This window comes from Anomalospiza imberbis, chromosome 6, assembly GCF_031753505.1.
Source record: "Anomalospiza imberbis isolate Cuckoo-Finch-1a 21T00152 chromosome 6, ASM3175350v1, whole genome shotgun sequence".
NCBI classification, from domain to species: domain Eukaryota; kingdom Metazoa; phylum Chordata; class Aves; order Passeriformes; family Viduidae; genus Anomalospiza; species Anomalospiza imberbis.
The window spans coordinates 3692035-3704751 of NC_089686.1; the positions used below are offsets into that span (position 1 = coordinate 3692035).

Here is a 12717-nt window from a genome sequence, read left to right on the forward strand (position 1 = left end):
CTTCCAGAAGGACGCTTGTCACTTACCTGTGCTGCTCTGGGCAGCTTTCAGCAGAAGCCCTATAAAACCAACAGGCTTTGTCTTGCTGTCCCTCTGTGGTTTCCCCTCATCCTGTCCCACCACAGCCACGTGTGCCATCCCATCATCTCCGAGCTACACATTTCTGGAGCAGCTGATAACCTTGAATTCCAAATCTTTCAGTTTATTCTGTTCCCTTCTGCTTTGTCATCTCTGTGTCATGTCTGGTGTGGTTGGGAAGCAGGGCTTTGAGCTTCCTGAGGCTCAGCACAGAATTGCTGCTGCATCTCTCCCTTCATGGTGAGTGCTTTTATACAAAAGCCTGGCAAAGCTGTGGCACTTCTTCCTGTACAAAATTTAGGAGGTAGCCAAGGCAACTGTGCTTTACTGAAGGGTGGGTGTGTGTTTAGTGTAAAGCATGTTCACAACATTGATGGGTGGGAGCCCTCAAGGTGGAGTGGTCTGTGTTGGGCTTGGGGGTGCATTGTGTCACCCAAAACCTCTGTGCTGCAGATGCTGGGCTTTGTGGGATGGATTTTCTGGCTGGGCTGGGTGCAGCTGTATTTGGGTGTTGTCTCCCCCAAAATCAGGTTGTCTGAGCACCTGATGCAGGTGAACAAGCTGGGGAGGGACCCAGCCTTAGGAGTTTGGTTCTTACACAGTGCATTTAGCTCCTCAGCTCTGCTGTGCCAGCTCTGCCCCACAGTTTTGGCTTTCTTCCACTTGCCCCAGGCTGGCCACTGGAGCAGAGCTCTCCTTCAGCAGCCACATGCCTTCTGTTTGCCTTCAAATCCCTTTCTAATCCCTGCTGGCTGTCCCTTTGCTGCAAGAGGCATTTTGGAGGTGTTGGGAGGTGAGTTAGGAGCAGTTGCTGCTTCAGGGGGAGGGGGTTTTCAGGAAATCAGATGCTTCCACAGCTGCCAGAGTCAAATCCACCCTTGCTCTGGAGCTTCCCAGCCCTCCTTTCTGTGAGCTTGGACCCTTGCCATGCTCCAGAACAAGCTCCATGAGTGCAGAGTGCCTTCCATCCCGGGACTTTCCCCAGCAGAATCCATGGAATGCCTTTGAAGCAGCTCTCTGTCTGCTTTGCTTTGCCCTGGTAGTGCAAAGGGGATGGAAATGGTACTGGAGATGGAGCCCAAAGGACCCACCAAGCCCTTCCAGAAATAACAAGTGGTTGACTGTGGTTAACTCCCACTCAGTGCTCAGTCCTTGCTAATTGTCAGTGTCCTTTATGGAGGAGGAAAACTCTATGGACAGAGAGCTGGGATGCCAGGGAAGAGGAATGCTTTGCCAGAGGTGTAGGGTTCTTATTGTTGTTGACTTTTTTTTCTTCCTTTTTTTTTTTTTTTTTTTTTTTGGCTTCTGCCTTGTGTTAGTACATCCTGAGGGGATTTTCAGAGATGTAGTTGGCACTGGGTGTGCAGTCAGCAATGTGAGCAGCTTTTGTCAACTGGAGTTAGTGTTTACAAGGAGAAATCCATAGGAAACTTGGGGGTTTTGATGGAAATTCTCCCCCTTTTAAAACCTTCCGGTGCTTTGCCCAGAAAACCTGCAGTGTGAATATGCTGTTTGTGAAGATCAGGCTTTTTTTGTCCTTGTTGTTCTTGCTGGCCAGAAGAAATCTTTTGGCTTCACAGGGCATCATCAGAGTCCCTGAGCTGGGAGCTGCAAGGGGAATTAAGGCTCTCTGTGGACCTTACAGAGGAGTTGTGAAAACGGAATCTTTTCTAACAGTTTTGCCTCCAACTCTGGAGTTTCCACTAAAACAAATATATTATTGTTTTAGGCTGCTGTGATTTAGAACATACATAAACACAAAAGGATGCTGGAAAATTCTGGCCAGCTTGGCAAGTAGAATCATGGAATGGTTTGGGTTGGAAAAAACCTTAAAGACCATCTCATTCCAACCCATTGCCATGGGCAGGGACACCTCCCACTAGACCAGGTTGCTCCAAGCCCCATCCAGCCTGGATTTGGACACTTTCAGGGATGGGGGGGGTCCACCAGTGGGTTTGGGGTCTTCCCTTGAGTGGGGAGAGGAGGGGTGTGTGTATCTGAGCTCATATAAAGGAATATATTTCTGTATCAACAATGTGTAGTAACCAGCTTGATAAAACTGCAGTGGAAACAAGCTGTAGTTACGACTTACAAAAACAGCAGTCTCATTCCAGCAGTGCAAGTATCCTGTTTTTCAGACATGGCTGATTAGAAATAGAAAAACTGGCCCCTTTATTTCATCAGCTTGAGGATGGAATAACAGTATAAAGGCAGCACTGCTCGTTGTTTCAGTGCTGATCACTCCTGGCAGAATTCTCTCTTATCAGCAATTTAAAACCGCACATTTGGGATTGAAAACCTTTTATGTTTGCTCCCGTGGACTTCTGAAGAGTCGTTGTCTCTAAAGATAAAATTAGAGAGCTTGATAACTTAAAGGGTGGAGGAAAGCAAACAGAATTATTCTGGAATGAAGTGTCATAGGGAATATGTGACTTCACCTTTTAACAACTATTTTTGGTGGTTTTAAATATTTAAAAGCTTACCTGCAGCTGCCACAGCTCTCTGCTTGCCAGCACTGAGAAACAGGGGAGTCTGTGGGTGGGGACTGGGCTCTGGTTCATCTTCAAAGCAATTTCTGCTGGGAAGCCTTGTTCTGATTGTGTGAGCTAGAGATGAAATGTGCTGCTGATGTGCAGGGAAGAAGCTGTGATTGCCTAAAAGTTCATTCTCGATGTCCACAGCAAAGGGCGTGTGAGGTGGGGGCTCGTTTTTGCCAAGTGACACTTTCAGGTAAGGCCCATTGCTAAGATGGCTTTTAAAATGAAAGTTCTCTTCCCTGCTGCTGGAAAACTCTGAGGCAGGTGGCAGCTGGTCTTGTGGAGTTTGCAGAGCTCTTTATAGCTGTCTGAAGTTATTAGATGAAGGTTTTCTTTAAATCCAGATCCATTAAAACATGTGCAATGAACTGAATGCTGAATTCAAATGAGGCAATTATTCTGGCAGTAAAACTTCTGACTAAGGCATAATTTTGTTATGTAAATTATAACTTTTCAACCTTAAATGGTATTGTTGGCTTAGCCAGGGACTAACTGAAACATAGGAAATATAACCTTAAACAAGAAATCTGTAGTAGGTGAGGCAGAACTTTACCCTTTGTCTTTCTCCATAGACCAGAAATAGCTGGGAGCAGCTGAACCAACTCTGCTGGCTGAACATGTCCCCTGAGCCTGTTGGGGTAACCAGTTTGGTTCTGGTTTTATTCATGGAATACCTGGTCTCACCTCCATTTGCAGTTTCTCTTAATGAAGGGTGTTGAGCTGATTGTCCTGCTGGATTCCTGAAAACTGCTTGAAGAAAGCCTTTTAAAAACAAGCTCAGCTCATCTTTCAAACACCTTGGCACAAAACTCATGAATGAAATTTGATCTTCTGCTCCTGGCTCAGGAGATTTCAGCATGCAAAGTCGTGTTTTAATTGTATTCACCTCTTCTCCCCAGGGTACAGTGGTGAGCAGCCACTGGAGCCTTTTTCTCCCTAGTCTGGGAAATGTCCTTCTGGAAGGGAAGGGAGGGGAAGGCTGCAGGCACTGTTCTCTGCTGCAGTTTGCTGCAGTGCTTCACCTGCTGCTCTTCTGGGCTGGGCTCTGGCCAGGCCACCTCAGTGGCCTGACCCTGCTTCACTGTGAAGTACAACCAGAGTGAGGCAGCCCCTGTGAAAAATGAGGCCAAAGCAAACTCCAACAGCCCCGATTTCCCCTTCTTCTCTCCATGCATCTATTTCAACGCCCCAGAGTTCTATTTTTATGAGATTATTTTAGTTTTTAGCATCCGACTGAGGAGGCAAACAAAGGAGCTCAGTTGCATTTTGCAGAGGAGACTAAACTGGGAGGTGACCCAATTCCAGCGAGCTGGAATTGGCACACAGGAGGCACAGGGAGAGAATTAACCCAGGGGCTAGGTGGGTGTGTCTGCAGCACTGGGATCTCTTACCCCACAGTCTCTAGGTGAGATGCAGGTGGTTTTGGCATTATCTGGTTGCAAGAGCCAGGTGATGGTCTCCCTAAAAAATCCAGAGAGAAGGAAGGAACATGACATCCACCTTTCCAGCAGCTGCTTCCTGGCCTTCAAAGCCCTGCTTGGACCAAGGAGGTGTAGAAAGGTGAACTAAGCCTTTCCTCTTGATGTAACTCCCCAAAATCTCTGTGCCTGCCCTCCCTTCTTGTCACTAGAGCCAAAGGAGGAACCAGAGAAAGCAGCACAGCTACTTCTAGTCCTGGAGGCTTCCTCTGCTTGGGCAGCATCACTTATAAATTTGTTGGACTTTATAGACCAACAAATTGAGGTTTTTAGTTAAAAGCTGGTTTTAGGCTGGAAACTTAGGAAATTGCCACACTTAAACAACTCTCTTGGTGTTGGCTCTCAAGGGGAACATGTTCAGTGCCTGAATGTGTCTGTATGAGCTCATGATGAACGTGGCATTGAACCTGCTGCTCTTCAGCTCTCGAGCACAGAACCTCCCTGAAGTGGAGGCCTTTGAGTGCAACAACTCAAAGATTACCATGGAAACATAACCTGTAGTTAGTTCTGTAATGTGCTTGTGTGATACTCCTGGGAGAAAAGCCTGGAGTCTCCTGGTGGTTGCATCCTGTGTGCAGTGCCCTGGGCTCTGGCATTCCTGAGCTTTGAATGGAAGGTGACTCTGGAGGTGTGACAGAACAGAGGAGTCTGGGGCTGCTGCTGCAGTGTCAGCAGCATCCAAGGGTTCCTTCACAGCTCTGGAATTCCTGAGTGTAAAATCCCATCCTTGAGAGTGGTGTCCTCAGCTGGATGTCATGCTGCTGTCGCTTTGTGGGGGGCATTGATGTATAACATAAGGGCCCTTATGGGAAAGTCACCAAATTTGCCATTATCAATATGCTAAAAGAAAAGTTTGTTGCCCAGGGAAGTGGTGGATCCTTCATCTCTGGAAGTGTCCAAGGATGAGTTGGATGGGACTTGGAGCAACCTGAGATAGTGGAAGTGTCCTGCCCATGAAAGGAAGTGGAACAAAATGGGCTTTAAGGACCCTTCCAGCCCAAACCATTGTGTGATTTTGGGTGATAGTAGGAGATTAGAATATGCCCTGGGATCTCTGATTAATATAATTACTCTCGCTAATTTCCCTTTTGAGCTTTAACCACATTTTATCTACTGTAAAGAGTGTGTGTGGTAGCTGATGTCCAGATAAAGCCTGTGACCCTTGTGTGCCTTGCAACTGGATTAAGGAATGCACAGGCAGAAGGATGGCTCTAGCTCAAGAATGAACCACTAGCTTTGTTTTCACAACTGATACAACTTAAACTGTAGGATTTCTCCTTGCAACTGCCTGGAAACAGATTTCTCTAATGGGAAGTTCTCTCCTACTGCAGGAAGTTCTTCAAGGGTGGATATTGCAGCCTTGGTGGCTCTTTTCCTTTCTGATGTGGTTCCTCTTGAGGTGTGGGCTGGTGCCTGCTCTGGGCCACCTTCTCTATTTCCAGACAGGCATATTGTGTAACTATAACTTCTTCCCTCTCTGATTTTCCAGGGTTTCTGGTATGCACTTAAAGCCATATCTCAAGTTACAGAAGAAAGAGCGATCCCCAGAAATAAGCCAGGATTCCCTGCGAGGCCACCAGGGACCAGCACAAGGAGAAAAATACACCAACTGCACCAAACTGAGCGTTTTCCCAAAACCCTCCCTCGTGACTCCATCTCAAAAGCTTCTGGGGATTATTTATCCAAATACTATGTGCAATATGAACGGGAAAGGCCCGGCGGATGGTCCAAGTGCAAGGGAAAAGAAGAACGCCCTGTCTGCCACGATCCACCAGGGGGAAGAAGGGGAAGGGCCGCTGGATGTCTGGGCTGTGGTGAAACCTGGCAACACCAAGGAGAAAATCGCCTTCTTCGCAGCCCAGCAGTGCAGCAGCAGCACCCGCACGGGCTCCATGAAAATCAAGAGCACGTGGGACATCGACGGGAGAACGGCCAAACGCAGGAAAAAATCGGTGGATCTTAAAAAAGCCAAAATCCAACTGGAAAGGATGAGGGAGGCCAACGCCAGGTGCTCCCAGCCGGAGCCTTTCGCCTGCGGCATCGAGCACTGCTCGGTGCACTTCGGGAGCGACGGCGGGGAGGGCGCGTTCCCGGGCCGCTCGCTGTCGGTCATCGAGATGGTGGCCTTCCTGGAGCAGCGGGCCAGCGCCCTGCTGGTGGACTGTGCCAAGACCTGCACGGCCGCCTCTGCCGCCAGGCTGAGCGCCCAGCCCAAGGCCGCCCCGCCCGGCTCCGACCCCTTCTCCTCGGCCGGGGCGTGCGAGGCGCACGCGGAGCGGGGCCCCGGCGAGCCGCAGGGCGAGCCCGTGCGCGTGCTGGACATGGTGGCCAAGCTGGAGTCCGAGTGCCTGAGGCGGCAGAGCGAGCGGGAGGCCGGGAGCCTCTCCCGCAACAACAGCTTCCGCAGGAACGTCGGCAGGGTGCTCCTGGCCAGCGGCACCCAGCCCCAGGGAGGGGTGGGGAAGGGGGTCCCGGCTCAGGGGGACGGCCTGGGGGAGGCAGGGGTGACGGAGGCGGGGTACGGAGGTCGCTGTGGCCCTCTGGGTGACACCGAGCTGTGGGATGGCGGTGCCTCTGCCCAGCAGCCGTTTCCTTCAGGGCTGGATACCCGCGTGGGGAATGTGAATTCGGGACTTGGCCACGCGGTGTTGGCGATGACAGCTGGCAGGAATGACGCTGAAACACGGATTGAGCCTCCCAGGGCTCTGCTGTCCCCGTGTCCTGCTGCTGCCAGGCTGCCACCGGATCCCTTGCAGAGCAAGAACGCGACTGTTGATTGTACATCGAAAGAGCCTGTAATTTTCCCAAAGCATCCTGCTAGGAAGGAGCCCTTGTGCATCAGTATATCAGTCACCAAGACGGAGGAAGGGTGCAGGAAGGAGAAGCTCTCCAGTTCTGGTGAGGATTCACTCCCAGGGAGGCTGTTTTTCCTCCAGGGTGAGCAGCCTGCTGCTCATGAGCAACAGCCACAACGGGAGGGTATCCAGGAGAAGCCAGGGGAGGTAGCCCAAAACGAGGATGAGGATGCTTTGGCATCTGGTAGATCGTGTGTCAGAAGCAGTGTCCCTACAGAGCCATCAGCCCCTTCTGTCCCTCCCACAGAAGGGGCTTTGCAAGTACTTGATGCTTCCTGCCTAAAGCGGCAGGTTTCACATGACTTTCTGGAGACCAGGTTTAAAATCCAGCAGCTTTTGGAGCCTCAGCAGTACATGGCCTTCTTGCCTCACCACATCATCGTCAAGATCTTTGGGTTGCTTCCCACCAGGAGCCTGGTTGCCCTAAAATGCACTTGCTACTACTTCAAATTCATCATCGAGTACTACAACATCAGGCCGGCGGACTCGCGCTGGGTGCGCGACCCTCGCTACCGGGAAGACCCTTGCAAGCAGTGCAAGAAGAAATACGTGAAGGGGGACGTGTCCCTGTGCCGGTGGCACCCCAAGCCCTACTGCCAGGCTCTGCCCTACGGGCCTGGCTACTGGATGTGCTGTCACCGCTCCCAGAAGGGCATCCCGGGCTGTAAGTTGGGTCTCCATGACAATCACTGGGTCCCTGCCTGCCACAGCTTTAACCGCGCGATCCATAAGAAAACCCGAGGAGCGGGAGCAGAGGTGGAAGAGGAATATTAGTGCACAAACACTTTCCTGCAAGATTGTTTGGGAGAGGAGGAGGAGGAGGAGATTCTCATGCCTTGTGCTGTTTACAGTGTATATAATTGTCGTGATTTTTTTTTTTTTCCACAGGGCTATGAAACTGCACATACTCGAACACAAGAGCCTTTACCTTTTAGATTAAAAGAGAGCTTTTAGTCCATCTCTGTAAATAACACTATAAAAACTAATTGTACATACAGAGTCTACAGCTGGCTGAACAAGGTAACCCCTACAATGCAGCTATCCCAGTGTTGCGGCTATAGGTGTGTGTGTTTTTAAGTGTCTTGTTTCAAAATCTGTATATCCTGTATAATATATGAATGTTTCTGAGAAGAAACTCTAAATAGGTAAATGTCAACTTGTTTAAAGAAGCTGCAGACAACTTAACTGGACAACCTGAAACTTAGACTACAGAACAGATCCATTATAGTAGCGTGGCAGTGGATTAAAAAAGAAAGAGAGGAATATTATTGTATAGTCAGAATATAAAAAAAGTTCTTGTCTACCTTACCCATGTTGTCTGGTTGGGTTTTTTTTTTTTTACATCAATAAAATGTGCATTCTAGATCTGCCTTACCAGACTTTCTCATGTAAGACTTTTGCCCCAAAATAAAAATGCTGTAAAACACGTGGCAGAAACTTGGTGCTGTGCTGTAGTTCAGACATGCAATGTGCTTTCTCTAGGAAACCTGTCCTCCTACTAACAAAGGAACAAAAACCCCCAAATCTCTAGTACTTGGAGAACTCCTGCTGTAACATTCACAGATTCCAGCTTTTCCTTTCCATCCTGCCAGCCCTGCGTGCAGCAGAGGCTCCTTTCATCAGGAATTCTGGTGCTAGGTGTGTAAAGCTTGCAAAAACCAGGCACTTCCTGGTCCTCCTGCTCCTTGACTCTTGTGTGGGCACCTGCCCTGTTCCCTGGATGCTCGAGGACAGAGTGTGGGTTCAGCAGGATGAGTGTGGAGTTGCCTTGGCTCTGTCGTGTGCTGGAAGCTTTCCTATCTGCTCTGTATGGAATTTTTCCTTGCGAGAAGCCTCCTTGCAGTGCTTTGGCTGTTCTGCTGCAGCCCCTGGCCTCTCCCAGTGCCGCGGGTCGGTGCTTTCCGGGGGAGCTGCAGAGGTTTGTGTCGGATCAACGGCGATTCCTCACGCTCGGAGCGGGAGCGGAGCATGGCACCCATGGCAGAATTTCCCTGGATCCTTTCCTGTCCTGCAGTGCTGTGAGCCAGACCTCAGCCTCCTGTTCCAGCCCTCGCATGGTGGATGGTTTGGAAGCCTGGGAATGGACCCTGGCCAGTGCAGCAGTGACTCCAGCTCAGCCCGGGGAGCAGCAGCCGTGTTCCAGGGAGCCCAGCGGAGCGTGGCAGCCGTGCCTGTGCCCTGGCCGTGTCCCTTCTCTCCCCACACTTGGTGCTGTTGCTGTTCCTCTGCCCCTTCTCAGGGCACGCATGGACTCCTGGCTCTCATTCCAAATCTCTGACCTGGTGCAAGAAGAGCTGGTGCCACCTTCCCATGGTGCTCACCTTGGGCCTTCCTCTGCCCTGCAAACCCCAAGGAGCTGCTGGAAAGGGCAGGGATGGGGTGGCTCTGCACCTGGCTCATCCTGTTCTGTCCTTTGGTGCTGGATCAGCAAGGTGTGGAAAACTGCTGGCTGTGGGGGCCAGGCTGAGCCACCCACCTCCACCTGCCCTGGGCTCGCAGGGAGTGACGCACCTGGTTTCAGAGCATGAGGAGGACAAAAGGGTTTGAAGGCTTTTGTTCTTTCCTTTAACAGTGGGAGAAGGAAAATCAAGTCCTGACAGCCTGAAATGTGGGTTTGGTGAGCTCAGGCTTTTCAGGGAAGTTTAAAGGATGTGCTGGTTTTATATTTTGCCTTCACCTGCTCCTGCCACCCACCGGGTGTCATCCACCCCTCCCGGAACTGCTCAGCCTCCCTGCACTGCAGACATGATGACAACCAGGAGGAATGAAATTAGGAATCTACAAGAAGGGTGTGGCTGCCTTGTAACCAGCTGGGAAGAGGGAGAGGAAAAGTGGGATCCCTCCTTAACCCCTGACTTCATCCCCTAACGGGGCTCGGGCTTCACCCAAACTTCCATCTGCTCCCTTGGCTGTGCCCAGACCAGCAGCAAAACAATCTCCAGGCTTTTGTTTTGCCAAAGCCATTGGCATCAAAAGCCTTCAGCTTAATTCTGATTAGGAGAAAAGGGAAAGAAGCTGCTTTCCTGCCCCCCCACCCAAGACTGGAAAACTTGAGGCTGACAGCAGCGAGGAAAGTCCCTGCGAGGCTGCAGTGGCAGAGGAAAATATTCTGTAATTAGATAAGGGGCCAGTGAGGTCATTTTGTTTGGAACAGGGTGTGAGATTTTGATCACTTCTGTTGAGCAAGGGGAAAAATGAGGATAAATTAATATCATGAGGCTATTCTGTTCTTAGAGCAGGTAAAGCCAGAGGACAACCCGCTGTCTCCCCCACCCCATCCCTGCCCTTCCCCCAGGCTGGCTGGGGAGCGTGGGCTGGTTTATACATCATTTATTACATTGTCTGCTGGAACTGTCCCTCCTGCACAGCATTGCTGTTAAAAATTGTTTCACAGAGCAAGCTTTTGCATCCAGAAGTGGGTTGGTTCTGAGTGTTGCCATGCTGAGCTGCCTGCAGGCTTTTTTTTTTCCTATACCATTGTAAAATGTAGATTTTTGTTTCCTTAAGGGATGGTTCAGGGAGAGGCCAAGGTCTGATGAATGTTAGTTTTGTTTTTTTTTCCCCTAAGAAGCAATTATTAAAAAAAAAATCCAATGTTGGATTTACAAAGTTCAGTGTTTAGAACTGAGGATGAAGGACTGCACCATGTGCTTGACTTCCCTGCCTGGGAGCATTTGGAGTGTCTGGACTGAATTTCCAGATAGGCCTGTGAAGAAGTTGTAATAACATTTCCATTGTCCATAAGCTTCCAGTTTTCATCAAGCTCTGGGGCTCTCCTGGCATGGACAGCACTGAGAAAGCTGCCTGTGGCTGAGCCTTGTGGTTGGGCTCTTGCTCCATCCTGGCTGTTTCTGCAGCAGATTTTCCCTTTGCTGGGCCCTGTTCCCTGTGGAGAAATCCTGGGATGCTGCAGCAGAGCTCAGTTCCTTGTGTTGGACCCAGGTCCCTCCCTGCAGGGCCTGCCCCCGTGCCAGCCCCTGGAGCTGTTGGGAAGGCCATGGGAAAGCTCCAGGGCTGGAGCCCCTCTGCTCTGGAGCCAGGCTGGGAGAGCTGGGGGTGCTCACCTGGAGAGGAGAAGCTCCAGGGAGAGCTCAGAGCCCCTGGCAGGGCCTGAAGGGGCTCCAGGAGAGCTGGAGAGGGACTGGGGACAAGGCATGGAGGGACAGGACCCAGGGAATGGCTCCCACTGCCAGAGGGCAGGGATGGATGGGAGACTGGGAACTGGGAATTCCTGGCTCTGAGGGTGGGCAGGCCCTGGCACAGGGTGCCCAGAGAAGCTGTGGCTGCCCCTGGATCCCTGGAAGTGTCCAAGGCCAGGTTGGACAGGGCTTGGAGCAGCCTGGGACAGTGGAAGGTGTCCCTGTCCATGGCAGGAGGTAGAATTGAGGTGATCTTTAAGGTCTCTTCCAACCCAAACCATTCTAGGCTTTCACACCTGCACAAAACTGCACTGACAGATCCAACCTGAGGCTCAACTCCCATTTCTTGCGTGGTGGAAATGGTGCTGAAGCCTCACCCGGGGCTGTTTGCCCTTCCCACCTGCCTTTGGCTGGTCCAGGCAGTCCTGGTGTCGGGACAGGTGAGGGCATTATCGACTGCTCTCCTGCCACAAACCAGAGTGGGCAGAGGACAAAAGCTGCTGCTGGTCCTGCTTAAGCAGAAGTGGCCTGGGCATTGTCTGCACGAGCTGAGCTCGGGCCCACACTTGGCTTTGCCCCTGGCCATGACCTGACTGTGCTGGGACCGAGGCCATGAGGTGCCCAGCTCTGTGTGCAGGAGCCCCAGCTGGCTGCTGCTCCCACTCCTGCGTGTCCAGCAGCCAGGAATCACAGGGATAATCGGTCCTCCCCATCTGGTATGTCACAAAAAATGGAGTGGGAGGGGTTGTTTCTCCTCCACTGTCCAGCAGCCTGTGAACCACAGGCCACCAGGGCCCGTGGGCAGAGCCTGCTTGGCCCTTTCCCATCCCTGTCCCTCTGACACTGCTTCACTTGAATAACTCATCCTTCAAAAGACACCTTCCTGCATCCTGACATGAGCTTGTAACGAGGAGCCTTTGCATGCAGAAGGAATCCACCACCTGCAGAAACATCCCCCGGCACGGGAGCAGCCCCGAGCCAGGCTCACCCGAGAGGTTTATCCGTTTACATGCACACAGAGGGATGTGTGTGTGTGTGTGTGTGCTGTGCAGGACTCCACCCCTGCTCCCATGGAGATGCAGTTATTTTATGTAAGAGTATTTTTTTAGAATGGGTATTGCTTATTCCACCGCTGTACGACTGATTGCACTGTAACAGGTCTGGTCCCTGTGACGCTTTGAAGGCTGGAAATTCTTGTGTGCTTTGTCCAGCACGGTGAAAAACAAACCACACAGAAGTAACAGTCATAAATATAGAACTTTAAAAAATTACTGTTAAAGATTTATTGCAATAATACAATAAAATTGAGAAGAAAAAAACAAACAAAAAAAACCAAAAAAAAAAAAAACCAAAACCAAACCATTTGTGTTTAGTTACATCTTAAGTCCGGAAGCTGCGAGAGAGGGGCCGTGAGTTTCCCCAGGTGAAAAAGCCACCCCGGGTGTCCCACCCAAGACCCTGCACAGGCACCTGATTTTCGGCACAGGGCTGGGCCCTCGAAATCAGGCTCTTCCTTGGCAGCCCAAATTGGCCACCCCGGGTCACTGGCCATGACCTCAAGTCCCGGCCCGAAGTGAAATTCCCGTGTTCATGCTACACAAAAAGTTTTGTAAACTCTCAGCTGGCTGCC

The 12717-nt window shown here is 50.9% G+C and overlaps 1 protein-coding gene and 1 long non-coding RNA gene across 9 annotated transcripts in view; both read left to right on the plus strand.

Annotated features, from left to right (window-relative positions):
• Positions 1 to 8390, plus strand: part of FBXO34 (F-box protein 34) — a 39553-nt gene extending 31163 nt beyond the window's left edge. For 7 of the 8 annotated variants that reach the window (XM_068194887.1, XM_068194889.1, XM_068194891.1 and 4 more), the window contains one exon: positions 5583 to 8390. In XM_068194887.1, coding sequence (XP_068050988.1) covers positions 5583 to 7722 — 2140 coding nt within the window. In that variant the 3' untranslated portion in view covers positions 7723 to 8390. Of the gene's footprint in view, positions 1 to 169; positions 319 to 5582 lie in introns of those variants that run through there. The other variant, XM_068194885.1, reaches the window with a different exon arrangement.
• LOC137476579 (uncharacterized) overlaps positions 1 to 12446 on the plus strand; it is a 110561-nt gene extending 98115 nt beyond the window's left edge. Inside the window, exon 2 of the long non-coding RNA XR_011000446.1 lies at positions 11348 to 12446. This is a non-coding gene — a long non-coding RNA (uncharacterized lncRNA). The remainder of the gene's footprint in view (positions 1 to 11347) is intronic.
• The last annotated feature ends 271 nt before the right edge of the window (positions 12447 to 12717 follow it).